Source organism: Staurois parvus, unplaced genomic scaffold (assembly GCF_062004578.1).
Source record: "Staurois parvus isolate SC_StPar_1 unplaced genomic scaffold, SC_StPar_1.0 ptg000151l, whole genome shotgun sequence".
Classification (NCBI taxonomy): Eukaryota; Metazoa; Chordata; class Amphibia; order Anura; family Ranidae; genus Staurois; species Staurois parvus.
This window is the reverse complement of record NW_028317947.1, coordinates 3406095-3425469: the sequence shown is the minus strand read 5'-3', so window position 1 is coordinate 3425469 and position 19375 is coordinate 3406095. Positions and strand designations below refer to the sequence as shown.

The 19375-nt window shown below is 42.6% G+C and overlaps 1 protein-coding gene across 1 annotated transcript in view; it reads left to right on the top strand.

Annotated features, from left to right (window-relative positions):
- The window catches only part of SKAP1 (src kinase associated phosphoprotein 1), a 551061-nt gene that overhangs the window by 126936 nt on the left and 404750 nt on the right, over positions 1-19375 (top strand). The window contains exon 4 of the mRNA XM_089674345.1: positions 14735-14854. Within this exon, the coding sequence (XP_089530471.1) occupies positions 14735-14854 (120 nt within the window). The remainder of the gene's footprint in view (positions 1-14734; positions 14855-19375) is intronic.

Genomic DNA, 19375 nt, shown 5'->3' with positions numbered 1-19375 from the left:
CATCTCCCCCCTCCTCCTGAACCATACCAGACCACATGCCGTCTACATGGGGGGGTGCTTTGGGGTAGGGCGTATGTGACTGCCCCCATGTGACATCATTGACACAGCATGCTCCAGTTGATGTCACATATTACATATTTAAGAACTGTCAAGCCAGCGGAACAGTCAGATGGGGGGAGCCAGCGTCGAGAATGGAGCCTTTTTTTTTTTTTTCTTTTTTCGGGTTGGTGGCGGCAGGCATCCTGATTGATATTGGATCTACTTCGGGGGACATTCTTTTATTTTCCAAGGACTTGTCAAAGATTGTCTCTTGTCTTTTTTTTCAAACTACTGGTTTTTTTTTTGTGAATGGGTAGCAGTACCATGTACTGCATACTCATTCACATGGGAGGGGGCTAAAGGGGGCTTCCAGGTTCCGATAAACCCCCACAACCACCGGCCAGGGTTGTGGGGAAGAGGCCCTTGTCCCCATTGACCTGCCCCAATGCAACCCCCCCCATGTTGAAGGCATGTGGCCTGGTATAGTTCAGGAGGAAGGGGGTGCTCACTCGTCCCCTCCCCCCCTTTCCTGATCTGCCAGGCTGCATGCTTGGTTAAGGGTCTGGTATGGATTTTGGTATGCATCCATACCAGACCGAAGGGCTTGGAACAGATGGGGGGGGGGGACCCCGCACGTTTTTTAAATAATTTTTTTAATTGCCGGCAATTCTTTCTTTTATTCGCACGGTTTTCACGACTAAAATACCGCGTGGCTTGATAAAATAACTCGTGGTATTTTAGTAGTGTTTTTTTTTAGTGAATTAAAACAATTTAAAAAAATGCTGTGTGGTATCCTACTGCATACTCGCACTTAGTGAATTGTGCCCATACTCCTCGATCTGTCTTTAACCTTGACAGAGGTTTCACAGAGCCGACTGTGGTGGCAGCTTACTTCCCTGTTCCATGAGATGAAAATCCCAGGCTTGAGGTGCCCCCTGAAGGAGAGAGACTATAGTATCCACTCATCAGTAAAGGTCTGGGGTTGTAGTGAAAAGTAGAGGAGATGAGCACCTCCTTCTCATAGTCTCCAAAAAAAAAGCCAGAGCAGGGCTGGCACGGTGATGTGTGTGCCCGGCAGAGGATTCCTCCCACCATGGCTAGCTTCGCCTTGACCATCGTCAAACAGAGTACTTATTTTCAGATCCAGGCACCATACCAAGAGGTGGAAGATTTCCTGTAAACAGGCAGTTCCTTCCAGCCAGCCCCTTTGAGGAAACCTCTGGTTACCTGTATCTTATTCTTCTGTACTGAGTCCTGTCATCACACGGAAGGGAGGATTGCCCAAGCTGACCAGACCTCTGACCAGACCCCTGATGAGGGATTTTATACTACGCTCTTACCCTATTTATTTCTGGTGAGTGCGCATTTCTATCAATTCCTAAGGAGCACCACCAGTACCCAGTAGTTTCACCTTTTCACAAGTCATAGACTTGATGGACGTTGTCTTGAATTTATTGAATTTTATATGATTTTAGCGCTACACTAATCTAAATTATTTGTTCTACTGCATTATTGGTTGCTTTGAGGGTGTAGCTGCTTTTGGGATTAAGCGCTCACCACTTCCTTTCTGTTTGTTTTTAAACATTTATTCGAGTTCATCAGTTGCACAATCCTTAGCTCAAATTTACTGAGAATCACCCTTCTCTCAGCTGCTTTTTTTTTTTGAGGCCTCAATAACCAGACAGGTTGCCCACCTGCTCAAAAAACTATGTATAGGAGAGTGCGGACAGTACAAATAAAGGAGAAAGCTGTGGTCTGCAGGGGGAACATTCCTTCTATTTACATCAGCAGTGATGGTCTCTAGGAAGATGACAGTAGTGCTCAGTGAAATCCGTGCAAGGTGCTCACAGAAACGTCTTTCACATCATGGAATTATGGTGCGTTCTCTACAGCCAGACACGCTACCCCAGCTGTCTCATCATTATGCTGCATGGCAGGGAAACCCATTGTAGACATCAGCTCTATGGGAAAGTCAAACCAACATTGTGCCACCGCTTACAGTTGTCCCAGGGCCCACTGGCACTTACATCAGCACCACAACCACCAGCTTGTCAGAAGAGTCAGTTGCTACCTGTTGGAGATCTGGAACATTATATGGCCCACTAGGAGCCCAGCACTTCTGGAAGCGATATACCCTGCTTGTCATCACAGTGGACATCTAGAGTATGAAATGAAGATGAAAAACATTTCTCTTGTAGTGCACCTTGGATCTTAAGACTAGTGGTGATAAAAATACTTTCTAATGGCAGCAGAAAAAGTGCCGACAGGACGCATGCAGCTTGCATGTTTACCATCACTGATCTAGAGGAAGGAGAAGAATCTTATACCAAGGGTAGTTAGATTATGTGGCTGATAAATTATCGGAACAGTTGATAAGAGAAAAACAAAATAATACAACTGAACCCTGTATTGGTAAATCTACTGTGAGAAATGCAGTAAGTGACACACTGGAAGAGCTCAGTTTGGTAGTCAAAGGGTAACTCAGAGCAAGTAGCCCAGTAGAGGAGTAATTAGATACAGCTGAGTTCTGCTCACCAATGTAAAGTGTCTGCAGCCTGTCATGGCTCTGTTAGGCCCCTTTCATACATGGGCTGTTTCTCTTTCATCCATACGTTGATGCATGAAATGCAGACATCAATGCATCTCTATGGAGTAATGGATGTAAAGAGATGATCATCTGTTTGCATGCATCAACATCCATTTTTTGAAGTGGATTAAAGTCCTATTTTTGTTCTGAGTGGATGTAAATGGAAAAAAGGTCCATTTTTGCATGCATTTTTACATTAAAAGTGGATGTAAAAAACTGATGAGAAACTGATGTAAACTTTTTTTTTTTCTTTGAAAAAATGTGACTGCACTAATGAAACACACAGTTGCGCACATGTGAAAGGGGCCTTAGGCTAAAGCAGGCCATAGATGAGTCGAAAAATGAACAAAAATTGTGTCAATTGTTGAATCATTTGTTTTTCGCATCATTAGTTTGCCACCTGTGACAAGTGATTTTCGTGTTGCAATTGAAAGTGCCTGATCCAACATGCTGGGTTTTTTTTAATTGAAAATTGAAACAATTGATGGCACAATTGTATGAGCTATTTTCGTTTTTCGGTCGACAGAGCTTTTGTTTCTCGACTCGGCTATGACCTGCTTAAGGGCCCTTTTACACAGTTTTTGATGCACTTTTGGTGTTTAACCACCTGCCTACTAGGCACTTATACCCCCTTCCTGCCCAGACCAATTTTCAGCGCTCTCACACTTTGAATGACAATTACTCAGTCATGCAACACTGTACCCATATAAAATTTTAATCATTTTTTTCACACAAATAGAGCTTTCGTTTGGTGGTATTTCACCACTGGGTTTTTTATTTTTTACACTATAAATGAAAAAAGAACAAAAATTTAAAAAAAAAATGCAATTGTCTTAGTTTCTGTTTTAAAATGTTGCAAATAAGTAATTTTTCTTTAAAAATTTTGACAAAAAGTTATACTTCTACATTTCTTTCGTAAAAATAACCCACATCAGTGTATATTATTTGGTCTGTGTGAAAGCTATAGAGTCTACAAGCTATGGTACCAATCATTTAAAATTGATCACACCTGATCACAGCCTATATCATTTCTTGAGGCCCTAACATGCCAGGACAGTACAAATACCCCCCAAATGACCCCTTTTTGGAAAGTAGACATTCCAAAGTATTTAGTAAGAGGCATGGTGAGTTTTGTGAAGTTGTAATTTTTTCCCACAATTCTTTGGAAAATTAAGAATTTCTTTTTCACAAAATTGTTATATTAACAGGTTATTTCTCACACAGCACAGGCATACTTGCAACTACACCCCAAAACACACTCTGCTACTCCTCCTGAGTATGGCTATACCACATGTGTGAGACTTTTCCACAGCTTGGCCACATAGAGAGGCCCAACGTGCAAGAAGCACCATCAGGTGTTCTACGGACATAATATACACATCTGGTATCTTTACTACCTATTACACTTTTGAAGGCCCTGAAGCACGAGGACAATGGAATCACCTACAAAATGACCCTATTTTGAGAAGCAAACACCCCAACGTATATTCTGTGAGGCATAATGAGCATTTTGGACATTTTGTTCCACAAGTTTTCAGAATAGAAGTGGAAAGAAAATGAATATATAAATGAATATATATATATATATATATATATATATATAATTTTTTTTTTTACACAAATTTGTCCATTTATAAGATATTTCTAACACATAGCATATAAATGACAAAAAATACATCCCACCATACATTTTGATACTCGTCCTGAGGTATTATGTGTGAGACTCTTTCACAGCCTGGCCAGAGGCCCAACATGCAAGTAGCACCATCAGGTGTTCTAGGGACATAAATGACACATCTAATATCCTGACAAACTATCATTTTTTAAGGCCCTTCATATCTCTAACACATAGCATGTACATACCCAGAATTACACCCCAAAATAGGAGAGCATTGGTTCAGGCATCAGGCAGGGATGTGGTCAGCGACATCAAAAGAAATTGTCCAGGCAGCAGGCAGGAAAATTGTCTATAGTCAGTACAGGCAGCAGGCAGAGAGATTGTTAGCACAGCCAAAGCATTGTTCCAGGCTGCAGGCAGAGATGTGGTCAGCAGCAGCCAAAGGAATTGTCCAGGCAGAGAAATGGTCAGCACAGCCAAAATATCGGTCCTGGTAGTAGGCAGGAATGTGGTCCATAGTACAGGTAGCAGGCAGAGGTGTGGTCAGTTCATGCAGTAGGCAGAGGCATGATGGCAGTAAGCAGCAGGCAGAAGTGTCAGGCTGAGGGCCTCAGTCAGGTAAGACCTAAGCACAGGGATAAAGGCTTCGTCCCAGCCAATCTCTTTGAAGCCTCCGGACTAACAAACCCTTTTCAGGGAATTACAAAACCCGGAGAAAACCGAAAACTAAGTGTTCTCCACTCTGAAAAACTATTCTGAAGCCCCTCACATGTGAGACCACTGTGTTATCTTGAATCCTACTACTACAGTAGCAGGGCAGAAGATCAGTCCAAGTGGCAGGCAAAAAACGAGGTTAATTAAGAGGCCAAGGTCAGTTCAGATGAAAGGCAGAAACGTGGTTGATAGTTCAGATGGTAAGCAGAGGCATCGTCAAGAAATAGGCCAGGGTCAGTTCAAGAGCAGGCAGAGGTATGGTCAGTTTAGGCGGCAGGCAGAGGCGTGGTCGAATACCAGGCCAGGGTCAGTTCAAGAGCAGGCAGAGGTATAGTCAGTTTAGGCGGCAGGCTGAGGCGTGGTCGAATAACAGGCCAGGGTCAGTTCCAAAGCAGGCAGAAGTATGATCAGTTTAGGCAGCAAACAGTAGCGTGGTCTAATAACAGACCAGAGTCAGTGCTGAAGCAGGCAGAGGCCTGAGGAATGTTATGTTGGGAAATGTTAGGAATTCAGGATTACGTTTATCATACTTCAGTAATATTGCAGAGAAGTATGGTAACAGCTGAAACAGTCACCTATACAGAGGCCTGGTTGGGAAGGACACTGCGGACAATAAAAACTGGTGTCTTCTGGAGCACACCTGACATTTTTTTTGCATCTTTCACCTCTTTCTCTGTTAGGGACTTTTTTGGGAAAATGCAGTTCGTGGCGTCTACACACTGAATCTGAGCACATGCTTTCTGGTGGGCCTCAAGGGTACAAACGGGCAGTGACAATTTCCTCCTGATAGTAAAGAAATTATATGGGTGTCATGTTGGATTTACAGTAGATCACATATGAATTATAAATGGCCAAATTGAAAAAATAAATGGAGACTTTTTTTGTACCAATGGTGGGTTCTTCTTACAGAAGGTAGGGCTGAATCATCTGATCATTGAAGTCAACTCCCCCCATGAACAAATTGTAATTGTGGACACATTCTGGTTTTTGCATTGTGTCATTCCTTCTGGTGATTTGCATGTGGGTGTCACCCTGAATTGATGAGAGCACGTAGATGTTTCGTTTGACCCTCCACTTCATAGCCAATATCGCTTCATTCCGCAAACTCACTGACTCGCCTCGTTGTAGTCTTGTGTTTACCAGCTTTTGTGGGAAGCCCTTCCTACTAGCTCTCACAGTGCCACATGCTTGTGTTTTTCCTTCTGTGAAGATTGCGGAAAAGGGGCAAGCTGGTGTAGAAATTATCAACATAGAGATGATAACCCTTTTCAAGAAGTGGAAATACAAGCTACCAAACGACTTTTCCACTTCATCCAATGTAATCTGGGCATTCAGGGAGATGCAGCTGGGTGTCCTTTCCTTTGTACATGAGGAAGGCATACACGTACCCCGTGGCACTGTTGCAGAATTTGTAGCGTTTAACCCCATATCAGGCCCTTTTGCTGGGGATAAACTGCTTGAAGCTCACCCTGCCACTGAAGGGGCCAAGCGACTCATCTACGCAGATATTTTTGTCCAGGATAAATAGTTGGGCGAATTTCTCAGAGAAAAAATTAGGAAGTGGCCGAATTTTATACAATTTATCATATGCTGGGTCATTTCGGGGAGGGCACTGGGTGTTATCGTTGTAATGGAGGAACCGCATGATCATTAAATATCTTGTTCTGGGCATGACTGATGAGTAAATGGGCATATGATGGATGGGGTGGGCTGACCAGTAGAAGTGTAATGGGTTTTTTTTTTTTGTGAGGCTGCTCTGATGAGGCTGCACTGCTGGGTGCTGATGAGGGTGCACTGCTGGGTGCGGATGAGGGTGCACTAATGGGTGCTGATGTGAATTGATGAGGCTGCACTAATGGGCATTGATGAGGTTGCACTAACATGCACTAATGCACTGCACTGTGGCTGCACTGATGAGGTGGCACTGATGGGTGCTAATGAGGATCCACTGATAGGGCGGCACTGATGTGCACTGGTAAGTGGCACTGATGTACACTGATACGCTGCAGTAATGAGGAAGCACTGATGTGCACCGAGAAGCTGCAGTGATGAGGCAGTACTGATAAGCACTGATGTGCACTGATAAGCTGCAGTGATAAGGCAGCACTGATGAGCACTGATGTGCACTAATAAGCTGCAGTGATGAGGCAGCACTGATAAGCTGCAGTGATGAGGCAGCACTGATGAAAGAGCACTGATGTGCACTGATAAGCTGCAGTAAGAAGGCAGCAATGATGGGCACTGATGAGCCCTCACTGATGGGCTCTGATTAACACTGATGAGCCCTCACTGATGTGCACTGATAAATTGTGTTTATGATGCAGCACTGATGAGCACGCTCCGATGGGCACTGATAGGCAACGATAGGGCACTGAAGAGCTCTGATAGGACACTTATTAAAATAAATTCACTCTGCTGTAACTGATTTTCTCTCCTTTCCTTACACTCGGTGTCGGTGTGAGGAAAGGAGAGAGAGAAGACCCAGGTATGACCCCTGTATGCTTACATTTGTGATTGGTCGTCATTGGACAGAGTGATCATTTGGTAAAGGGCCACTGTGATTGGCCCTTTACTCCTATTCATGATACGCTGTGTCCAAGGGACACAGCCATCACCGACAGTTCCTGATGCGTGCCGGAAGTGCGATCACGGGAGGACGCCCTTGCAGAACTGGCCGGCTGCGGTGTAACCATCATATGGCTATTATATGGTTGGCAAGAGGTTAAAAAACTGAACAAAAATGCATGAAAAATCTTATCCATTTAAATCCAATGGAATTCTTCACACCAATGCCCTGTGGGTGCGGTGCATTTGTAGGCTGCTTTCACACTGATTGAAAAAATGCATCAAAAGTACATATGCATTTTTGATGCATTTCTGGTACATTTTCTGGTTGCCTGACTCCCAGCATGTACCTGTGAAACATGGATATATGACTCAAAAAAAGGGCAAAAATGCAATTGCTGTGCATTTTTGACATGATTTCTATTCATCTCAATGGGGTAATGCTTTTTTGGTGTGGTTTTGAAAAGTGCTTCAAAGATGCAGCAAGGTAAAAACGCACTGGTGTGAAATCAGCCTTAAATACCGTGCATGCTGCATTTTGGCACATGTTTAAAAAGCACACTGAAAGCGCACCTCTCCATTTAAATGAATAGAAAATGTATAAAAGCGCACCCACAGTACATTTTGTTGTGTTTTGTGAGTCACGTATCTAAGCTTCACAGATGCATACTAAGAGTCAGGAATCCAGAAAACGCACCAAACACACAATATGCGTTTTTGCAAAATGCATACCTCATTTTTATGCACACCAGTGTGAAAGGGCCCTTGGTATACACTTGCAGCTGCAGGCCCATAAAAACAGGTGGTTGAGCCATGTTTTTACTGCCCACCATAGCTACAAAGGTAGCCATATGGTGGTATACATATGCTGTGGCTGAGATGCTTTGGCAGAATCGATCCCCCGTCTCATTCTGTGGGCAGTATCACCTGCCAAACATAACTCATTCAAGTGAGTGGGGCCGCACTACAGCCACCGCTCAGCCGCCTGTTTTTAATGCCCCCCAAAGCTACAAAGGCAGAAATGATTCCCTTCACCTTCTGTAGGCAGTACCACCTGCTGAAAGCGAGTCACTCAAGTGGATGGGGTCTCGTTGCAATCACATGCAATACACAGTGTCCTCTAGTGGTTGGGTGCTCAAGGGGCAATAAAAATGTGGATCAACCACCCCTTTTCCACCCCTTGGTTGGCCCTGTGAAAGTAGCTCAATGCCTCTTTCACCTGGGCTTCTAGGTGTCTTTTTTTTTTTTTTAACCTGACTTAACTGTTTAACTATGGACATTGCACTTCAGCAAAACCAGACAGTTGGCTTATTAACCTTCCAGTATCCCCCCAAAATACATACAGTATACAGTGAGTATAGAAAAGAATCACCCCCCTTTTAAAATAATCACATTTTGTTGCTTTGCAACCTGAAATGAAGACAGGCACTGTTTTTGTTTTATCCAGCTGTATTTACTCAGTGCAACTTATAACATCAAAGTGAAAGATATAACACCAACATTTCATAAAAAAAAAATGTAAAAATCAAAACGAGAATCACTGAGTTTGAAGAAGGATGACCCCCCCTGCTAAAAATGACTTGTAAACTCAATCAGGTGTAGCTAATCACCACCTCAATGGCACAGAAAGTCATTTGACTTTCAACTGCGATCAGCTGTGGTCATTTTGATTAGCTTAGCATGAAAAGAGCTTTCCTGGAGCATTTCAGTCTCTGATAGTACAACTGAAGCAACATCCAAGCCAGTAGACCAGGCTGCCCATACATACATTGAAATTCGGCCAGTACCTGCTTACCCGGATTTATTTTGATTCATATAGCTGGCTTAAGAGTAACTTAAAGCTGAACTCCAGGCAAACAAGTAAAGACTAAAATGCATATATGAGAGCTGTTTACCATGAAAAAGACTTGTACTTCTATGCAACCAGCACTGGGATTTACACCTCTGTCACACTGAAGAATTCCTATTTGACAAGGGAGGGGACCTGAGTTTTCTCTGCTGCAGTTTTAGTTTCACTTGCAGATCTCCTTCCCACACTTGCCCTGGGACTGAGCAGGGAAAAAAGAAGCAGCTTTCACTCTATCTCTGTGTATCAGCATGCTTTGTGTATTGCAGCACAACTAATTGGCTACTTGTGCCGACTCCCCTTCCCCATCCCAGAGTTCAGCTTTGAGGCTAGGTTCACGCTTCCCGCAGTCTGCTGGCTGGCTGCGTGTGCACCCTCACCAAGTTTGCAGGTGCGGGAACTGCGGGGAAACCGCATGGTCAAAAAGACCATGTGGTTTCCCTGTGGTTGTGTTTTATAAAGGTGCATGCACTTTTTTTCTGCGTGATACATGGGCACAGCAGCCTATTCACATTAATGGACTGTCGTGTCTGAGCAAACGCGGGCCACATGGCCCACAGTAGTGTGAACCTAGGGTCATTGTTAAAGAAGAACTCTGGGATAGGAAAAAAAATCACACATTAGTACACAAAACACCAGACAGTTAATAAAATGTTGAAAATCCTTACCATTTAGGAGAAAAGTCTGATTAAATTTTCATGGCCTTATCTCTGTAATTTAAAAGATAACAGCATCTGCGCTGCCAAGGAGGAGGTGTAACAGCAGGGATTACATCATATCCCCTCCTCTCTCTCTGCAGTAAAAGGAAACTACAGTTCCCATCAACCACAGGAAATGGTCTTGAATGTGGGCAGGAACACTAGGCCTGTACATGTTGAATGTGTTTGCGAATCTGAGAGTCTTGGTCTGCCCACCACTGCAAGTGGAGCTGAATTACATCACTGCTTCTTGAAGAAAGAACTACAGAAGGGATGTGCCAAGACCAGTGGCTGGGGGAATAGGAGGCATAGCAGCCACCCATCTTACAAACAGGAAACCAAAGGGAATTAATGGTTTGATGTGAAAATTAATAGGCTATTTCAGAGCAACTACTGAGTGAACCAGAAGATGGATGACATACAGTATTTAGTGAAGGTAAGAAAACAAGGACATGTAAAGAAGTTTTTGCCTGGAATTCTGCTTTAAATAAATGCTCTTTTATATACCTCTGAAGAGGCCCAACCCGGTGTGCTTCAACTGAAGTTCTGTTTAGAAGTGTTTATTGAGAGTGCCAATACTAGAGGCTCATTTAATGCCATTGGATAGTGGGAGGATGTAGCTGACCTCCCAAGTCAGAGCACAAGTCATTGGCACAGTTGTGCCATGTACTTCAAATTAAGGGTTTCCTATTTCCGCAGAAGAGTACTCTCTGGCACCACGTGGTGCTGTTCTTATGTTGTATTGAAGAAAGGGTTGGTGAAAATTCATGTTTTGATGTCAAAGAGTCAGTTCACCAGCTCTACTCAAAATATGCAGAGGCCAGACATAGACAGAGCATATTCATTGTGACATGTGTAAATATTAAGGGGTAGGATATGCACATTTTCCGTAAAAATTCTATTTTTTGTTCAATAAATGTTGTTGTTGTTTTTTTTTTTTTTCATCAAATATAAGTGATACAAATACAACATATGGACACAGGTTGGGAACAGAAGGTCAACATTACCCTGGGCATGAAAGCATCAGGGTGTGCCAGGGAGGAGGATATTGTTCTTTAGAAACATGGCATAAAAACCCTAGGGCAGCGTTTCTCAACCAGGGTTCCTCCAAAAGTTGCTAAGGGTTCCTTGAGCAATGACCAATTTTTAACTCCTATTGACACCATTGACATTTTTAGCTATCTATGAGGGGGAAATTCTTTGGCCACAAGTGTAAGAAGCATTCTTCCAACTGACCATCACACTAATGTATCATGAGTTGTAGATACAGTTGTGGCCAAAATTATTCAACCCCCACTGAAATTGAGTGTTTTGGCCAGTTTGACATTGCTTTTGATCATTCAGTCATCTTGCTTACATTTACATTAAAGAGGCACTTGTAGGTCAGACAAATATAACATAACAGTTATAATGAAATAACCACAAATGTCTTTTCTGTGCTCACAGCATTATCAGTTTTATTCAACCCCCAAGTGACATTCAATCTTAGTACTTAGTACAGCATCCTTTTACAGTTATAACAGCTTTTAAACGTGAAGCATAGCTTGACACAAGTGTCTTGCAGCGATCTACGGGTATCTTCGCCCATTCTTCATGGGCAAAGGCCTCCAGTTCAGTCACATTCTTAGGCTTGCGCACTGCAACTGCTTTCTTTAAGTCCCACCAGAGGTTCTCAATCGGATTTAAGTCTGGTGACTGCGATGGCCACTCCAAAATGTTCCAGCCTTTCCTCTGCAACCATGCTCTAGTGGACTTGGAGGTATGCTTGGGATCATTGTCCTGTTGAAAGGTCCAACGTCTCCCAAGCCTCAGGTGTGTGACGGACTGCATCACGTTTCCATCCAATATCTCCTGGTACTGAAGAGAATTCATGGTACCTTGCACACGCTGAAGCTTCCCTGTACCTGCAGAAGCAAAACAGCCCCAAAGCATGATTGACCCTCCACCATGCTTCACAGTAGGCAAGGTGTTCTTTTCATCATAGGCCTTGTTCTTCCTCCTCCAAACATAGCGTTGATCCATGGGCCCAAACAGTTCTAATTTTGTTTCATCAGTCCACAGAACACTATCCCACAACTTTTGTGGTTTGTCCACATGGCTTTTGGCATACTGCAGTCGACTCTTCTTATTCTTTGGAGACAGCAAGGGGGTACGCCTGGGAGTTCTGGCACGGAGGCCTTCATTACGCAGTGTGCGTCTTATTGTCTGGGCTGAAACTTCTGTACCCACATCTGACAAATCTTTTCTCAGTTCCTCAGCAGTCACACGGGGACTTCTCTCCACTCTACGCTTCAGGTAGCGCACAGCAGTCGAAGTCAGCATCTTCTTTCTGCCACGACCAGGTAGCGTTTCAACAGTGCCCTTTGCCTTGAATTTGCGAATGATGCTTCCTAAGGTGTCTCTTGGTATGTTTAACATCTTTGCAATCTTCTTATAGCCATTGCCCTTCCTGTGAAGAGAAATCACCTCTTCTCTTGTCTTCCTGGACCATTCTCTTGCCTTCACCATGTTTGTAACCACACCAGTAAATGTCTAGAAGGAGCTGAGTATCACAGTCATTTTAAAGCTGCCTAATTGGTGCTTATTATGCTTGATTGCTGCTCGGTGACATCCACAGGTGTTTTCAATACCTGATGGAAAGCACCTGTATGAACCTCTGTTCTTCAGAGTGGTAGTCTTTAAGGGGTTGAATAATTGTGGCAATGAAGAAACCACATAAGAACCATTTACTACTGTATTACATAAACAATTGATGTCATTTTAGTTGCATTTGGGTAGTTACAACGTCCTTGTAGGATTTGATTCTGAATACAATTCCAAATGTACACTATAGTCCCTAAACCCCTTTACAGCATTGGGGGTTGAATAATTTTGGCCACAACTGTACAGGTAAAACTCAAAAAATTAGAATATAGTACAAAAGTTCATTTATTTCAGTAATGCAACTTAAAAGGTGAAACTAATATATGAGATAGACTCATTACATGCAAAGCGAGATAGTTCAAGCTGTGATTTGTCATAATTGTGATGATTATGGCTTACAGCTCATGAAATCCCAAATCCACAATCTCAGAAAATTAGAATATTGTGAAAAGGTGCAATATTCTAGGCTCAAAATGTCCCACTCTAATCAGCTAATTCAGCTATAACACCTGCAAAGGGTTTCTGAGCCTATAAATGGTCTCTCAATCTGGTTCAGTAGGAATCACAATCATGGGAAAGACTGCTGACCTGACAGTTGTGCAGAAAACCATCATTGACACCCTCCATAAGGAGGGAAGGCCTCAAAAGGTAATTGCAAAAGAAGTTGGATGTTCCCAAAGTGCTGTATCAAAGCACATTAATAGAAAGGTATGTGGAAGGGAAAAGTGTGGAAGGAAAAGGTGCACAAGCAGCCTGGAGAGGATTGTCTGGAAAAGGCCATTCAAAAGTGTTGGGGACTTTCACAAGGAGTGGACTGAGGCTGGAGTCAGTGCATCAAGAGCCACCATACACAGACGGATCCTGGACACGGGCTTCAAATGTCGTATTCCTCTTGTCAAGCCGCTCTTGAACAACAAACGTCAGAAGCGTCTTACCTGGGCTAAAGAAAAACAGACCTGGTCTGTTGCTCAGTGGTCTAAAGTCCTCTTTTCTGATGAGAGCAACTTTTGCATCTCATTGGGAAACCAAGGACCCAGAGTATGGAGGAAGAATGGAGAGGCACACACTGCAAGATGCTTGAAGTCCAGTGTGAAGTTTCCACAGTCTGTGTTGATTTGGGGAGCCATGTCATCTGCTGGTGTTGGTCCACTGTGCTTCATTAAGTCCAGGGTCAACGCACCTGTCTACCAGGAGATTTTGGAGCACTTCATACTTCCTTCCGCAGACGAGCTTTATGGGGATGCTGACTTCATTTTCCAGCAGGACTTGACACCTGCCCACACTGCCAAAAGCACCAAAACCTGGTTCAATGACTGTAGGATTACTGTGCTTGATTGGCCAGCAAACTTGCCTGACCTGAACCCCATAGAGAATTTATGGGGCATCGCCAAGAGAAAGATGAGAGACATGAGACCGAACAATGCAGAAGAGCTGAAGGCCGCTATTGAAGCATCCTGGTCTTCCATAACACCGCAGCAGTGCCACAGGCTGATGGCTACCATGCCACGCCGCATTGAGGCAGTAATTGCTGCAAAAGGGGCCCAAATTAAGTACTGAGTACATATGCATGCTTATACTTTTCTCAGGTCCGATATTGTTCTATGTACAATCCTTGTTTTATTGATTGCATGTAATATTCAAATTTTCTGAGATTGTGGATTTGGGGTTTTCATGAGCTGTAAACCATAATCATCACAATTATGACAAATCACGGCTTGAACTATCTTGCTTTGCATGTAATGAGTCTATCTCATATATTAGTTTCACCTTTTAAATTGCATTACTGAAATAAATGAACTTTTGCACGATATTCAAATTTTTCGAGTTTCACCTGTATAATTTTTAGTAGGGGTTCCCTGAGACCAGGAAGTTATTTCAAGGGTTCCTCTCTGTTGAAAGGGTTGAGAAAGTCTGCCCTAGGGGATACCCTAGTGGTACAAATCCAATTAAAAATTATTACATCTCAAGAGATAAATCTTTCTTGCTTTACCAGCATTTTCTAAATTGTTTACTTATTTTCTTAGGTGGTGACCCTAATATTGCAGCAACAGGACAAGATAGTTATGATGATAACCATAGCCTGAGCTTTGGGACTTCCTTAGCGTCTGACGAGGTCTCGCTTACATCAGACTACCTGGATGATGGTAAGTTCAAGATTTTTGGCTTGATGGTGACTGTTTTGTTAGTGATTCCTTAAAAAGGACTACTGTTACATTGCAGTTTATTATGTTATAATATAAGCTACTAAGCAGGACCCGCCAGACTTTCAAACCTTTTTAAACTTTCCTGCACTATTTTTAGCAAAGCTGTACACCTCAGTGCACATGTTCTATGCATTTTCATGCATTACACAAGCATTGGGGTGAAATATGTCAATCCAGTTTGTCATTTTTAAATGGGCAGTCAGAGCTTCTGCACTATAGTATGGATACAATTTTATTTGTAACCATACATTAACAGCTACCTTCAGATGACTGGGCACAAAATAACTGCAAGGGCATCCCCTAAATAACCCCTCCCACCCCCAGTAAGCCTCTTTTTTTTTTTTTTTTTTTGCCAGTGTCCTTAGCTAATGGACATCTTCTACCTACAGAGAAAGGCTTACCTCCTTTTAAAATCTTTTTTTTTTCTCAACACTCTTTCATCAATTTTCCTAGCTGCTCTATAGCCACTGTGCCTTCTTTTCTAAAGCTTTCCTGATTGGTTGGCTCCTCAGATGAGCCTTGTAGGACTGTTCCCAGGTCCCACCAGGAATAAGATGCAGGGCCAGCCTGTTTTGTTGCTTCAGACACTGGATCCATTGTGGGTGCTAACATTGGCATGTAGCGCACCATGATGAGTTAGCTGCAGGGTGCGGTACAGGTCCAGGGCTGTGGTTCATCAACAGTTTCCCCTGTCCCTGAAGATTCCTTCAGGGGTATGGTCATCATAGAGTGCAAAATCAAGGTGGATCTTGATGAAGATATCAATAATATTGATGAAGGCCCCATTTAAGGACTCGCAATTTGTGGTTGCATCCATAGCCTTCTGCCATATGCTTGCTATGTGGATTCAGCACATGGCCCGAGGCCCTGGCTCTATTTTAACAGATCTCTCATTTACAGTGACACTAAACTCTGGTTTAAAAGAAACAATTCAAATATGATGTGATCCAACTTCATGCTGAAGGGTGTTTGTTTTCCATGGCCCCACTGTAAGTAGGAAAGTAGCCACCTTTTGTTGCTTGTATCTGAGATGGACTGAGTGCATAGAGCAATGCATATGACTGCAACTAATGTACACTACTCGTTCCAATCAAATGGAAGATTTAGGAGCTCACAGAGGCTGTTACAAGGAGGCAGAAAAACAAAGTAAGAAACTTTTTCATGAAAAATATATTACAGGGCCGTTGAGTTGTGAATGTGTATGGAATATTTTTGGAGAACAATTATGTAGTTTAGTGTCACTTTAACCACCACCTGGAGCATTTACCAGTGGCCCTACCCTACTGCGTGGATGGCGTGGCGGATATTCTTCACCAGATTTCCAGGATGAGCTTCAATTCACATGAGAAGGATCTCCTGGCCCAAATGATGGTCAGAGGAACTCCTGGTTAAGAAGTATCTCGAGAGAATGCCCTTCAACAGAGAGAGCTTATTGGACAAATTCTTGGGTAATTTCATCAAGGAAATCACTGGAGGTAAGAACAGTCATTTCCCCCAGAAAAAGAAGACTTGCACACCCTCTCCTGACACTAGGAAACGTTCTGAACAAGGAACAGTTTTGAGGTTTCTACTTGAACCTGTTTAATATCCGAAAATGGAGGCACTCATCCCATTCCAGATGTGAAAACTGTCACTTGTTCTTGCGAGTCCAAATGTTCTGCTTGGATTTGGTCATTGTCTCCATTCTATCTAGGGACTTTCTGGTCTCCGTGGACATTGTGGGTTCTCTCTTGCACATCCCCATCTTTCTTCCTCCTCAATACTATCTGTGGTTTTCTGTGGGCACACACCATTGTCAATTTGCCTTTTTCTTAGCTTGCCCATGACACCTGAAGCCTTCACTAAGGTGCTTGTCCAGGTTTCAACTATGCGTCATTCACAGGGTATTCACATTCTGGAATACCTGGAAGATGTCCTGTTGAAGGATGAATGGTCCTAAACCCCGTCAGCTAATAGTCAGGTGGATACTTGACTTTGGGAAGGCATTGCTGGACCTGACTGACCGATTTGGACTACCTGGACCTGATATTTGATACAGCCCTGTCCAGGATCTTACTCCCATTTTGAAGGTATTACAGCCAGGCAAGAAGCAATTTTAAAAAGAGTGTTCAACAGCTGCGACCAACAGCAACCTATTTTTTTTTAATTGGTGTCCATTGCAACCAGTCAGATTTATTTTCTGTCTTAAATTGTGGGTTTGATAGTTTTTTTTTTTCTCCCTTCCCTCCCTCTTAGTTTTGTCTTTTACATAGATAATGTAATTCCTTTATTTTTTTATATTTGTTTTTACTATTAATGTTTGGAAATGGCAGATGAATAACCTTTAAGTTTGGAAATGACAGTTATATGACTAAACTTTTAACCCTTTCTAGTGAAGTTCTAGTTAATTTTATAGTTGACAATGAAAAAAGGTCTTGTCACACAGACACTCGGATGCCCGCTTAGCCGCTTGTTTTCATTACTTATCTATCAGGAGTATGTTGTTCAGTGAAAGTAATTCTTTAATTACGAGCATCTAGCTTATAATTGAAGTTGTTTAGTATACAGCTACAAATGAGATGTGAATGACTCCGGTTTTTATAACTCTGAAATGTCAAGTTAAAAGGCATATTGCCTGTGGTGCTGATGTGCATTTGTTTATGTTCAACACTTTAAAACAAATTGTTGGAGTTAAAAAAAAAATTATATATATACATACACTGTAAATTCTTTTCAGGTATCTTGATTTGAGAGATAAACGGAGACATGCAGTGCCCCCCTGTGGTAAAACAAGAAATGACACCCTACTTTAAACATTTCTTACATTTAGGGGAAAGGGGGAGCCCTGTAATCTATGCTAGCTAGGTTACAGCGTATGTTCACAACTATCAAACACTTGATGGGATTCCAAATATGTTTTAGCTATGTTACATTGTCTCAACTTTCACTAGAAAATGCCACATTCAAATGGTGTTTGCTTGCAGTTTCATCGTGTAACTCTTCATGTTTCTACAATGGTGAAGGGTGCATATTTTTTAAACTAATTTATTAAAGCACATGTAAGCCATCTGAAAAGCTCTAAAAGAGAATGCTTAAGCATTGTTTTTTTCAGGTGTGTGAAAAGAAAAGGTTAGTGATGGTATGGTGCCAAAACAATAATCAGTGCAATTCCTGGTCATGAGATCACTGTAACAGCCAATCAAAGTGGTCGAAAAGAAAATACTCTTTGTAAACAAAAGTTATCAGGGCATATAACCGTTCTCTTCATTTGTTCAGATCAGTTTTAACTAAAATGTTTACACCAACCAGCTATAACATTATGACTGCTGACAGGTAACTTGAATAACTTTGATTATCTTGTTATAATGGCATTTCAAAGTCAGTGGGATATATTGGGAAGCAAGTAAACATGTTATCCCTGAAGTTGATGAGTTAAAAGCAGAAAAAATAGGCAGGTGTTAGGATTTGAGCGACTTAGAAAAAAAGCCAAATTGCAATGGCTAGATGACTGGGTCAGAGCAACTCCAAAACTGCAGCTCTTATGTGATGTTCCCAGTCTATAGTGGTCAGAACCTATGAAATGTAGTCCAAGGAAGGAAAACCAGAAAAAGGGTGATGGGTGGCCAAGGCTACTGGAGCTCAAATAACCTGAAAAAGTTAATGCTGGTTCCTATAGAAAGGTGCATCTCAGTTTGTTACATATGGGGCTGCGTAACCGCAGACCAGTGCCCATGCTGACCTGTATCCACAGCCAAAAGCACCTACAATGGTCACATGAGCAATGGAAGAAGGTGGGCTGGTCTGATGAATTCAAGAATGGTTTGAGGAACACAAAAAATGAGTTTGAGCAATGAACAAGTCTGATCCATGGAGGCCCCACCTCACAACTTATAGGACTTAAAAGAGAAGTATGGGGTTTCTATTCTTTCCCCAATCATACTTACCTAGGTGGATGCAGCATCGTTCCAATGCTGCATCTGTCCCCCGCCAGCTCTAAGGGTGAGAACTCTGTATTCACATGACCACTGATCGCTGAGTTTTCACAGCTGCTTTGAGCAGGGAGCGGTGACTGTCAGTCACCGCTGTCTGCTCTGCCCCCCCACCTCACATACGCTCTCACTGGAGCGCTGCGCTTTGGGGGAGAAGGGAGTGGCTGGCTTAGGCTCTCAGCAGCCAGCTGAGAGGCTGAGCCAGGTGCCACTCTAGACTCTGGTGTGGATCCTGAATTTAAAGTCAGGATCTTTCCCCAGCCTGGACCGAATGAGTGATGTCAGCTGACAGAAAAGAGCTTTAGCTGTACTTTTCCTTTAAAGGATCTGCTACTGACGGCTTGATACCACAGCACACATTTACAGGTCTAGTAGTGCCCATGCCATGATGGGTTATAGTGGGTGGTCATAATATTATGGCTGAATGGTGTATTTTATTTGTTTGCTACAATTTTTCTATAGAAGCTGTTGTTCTTATGTGCTCTATGTAAAA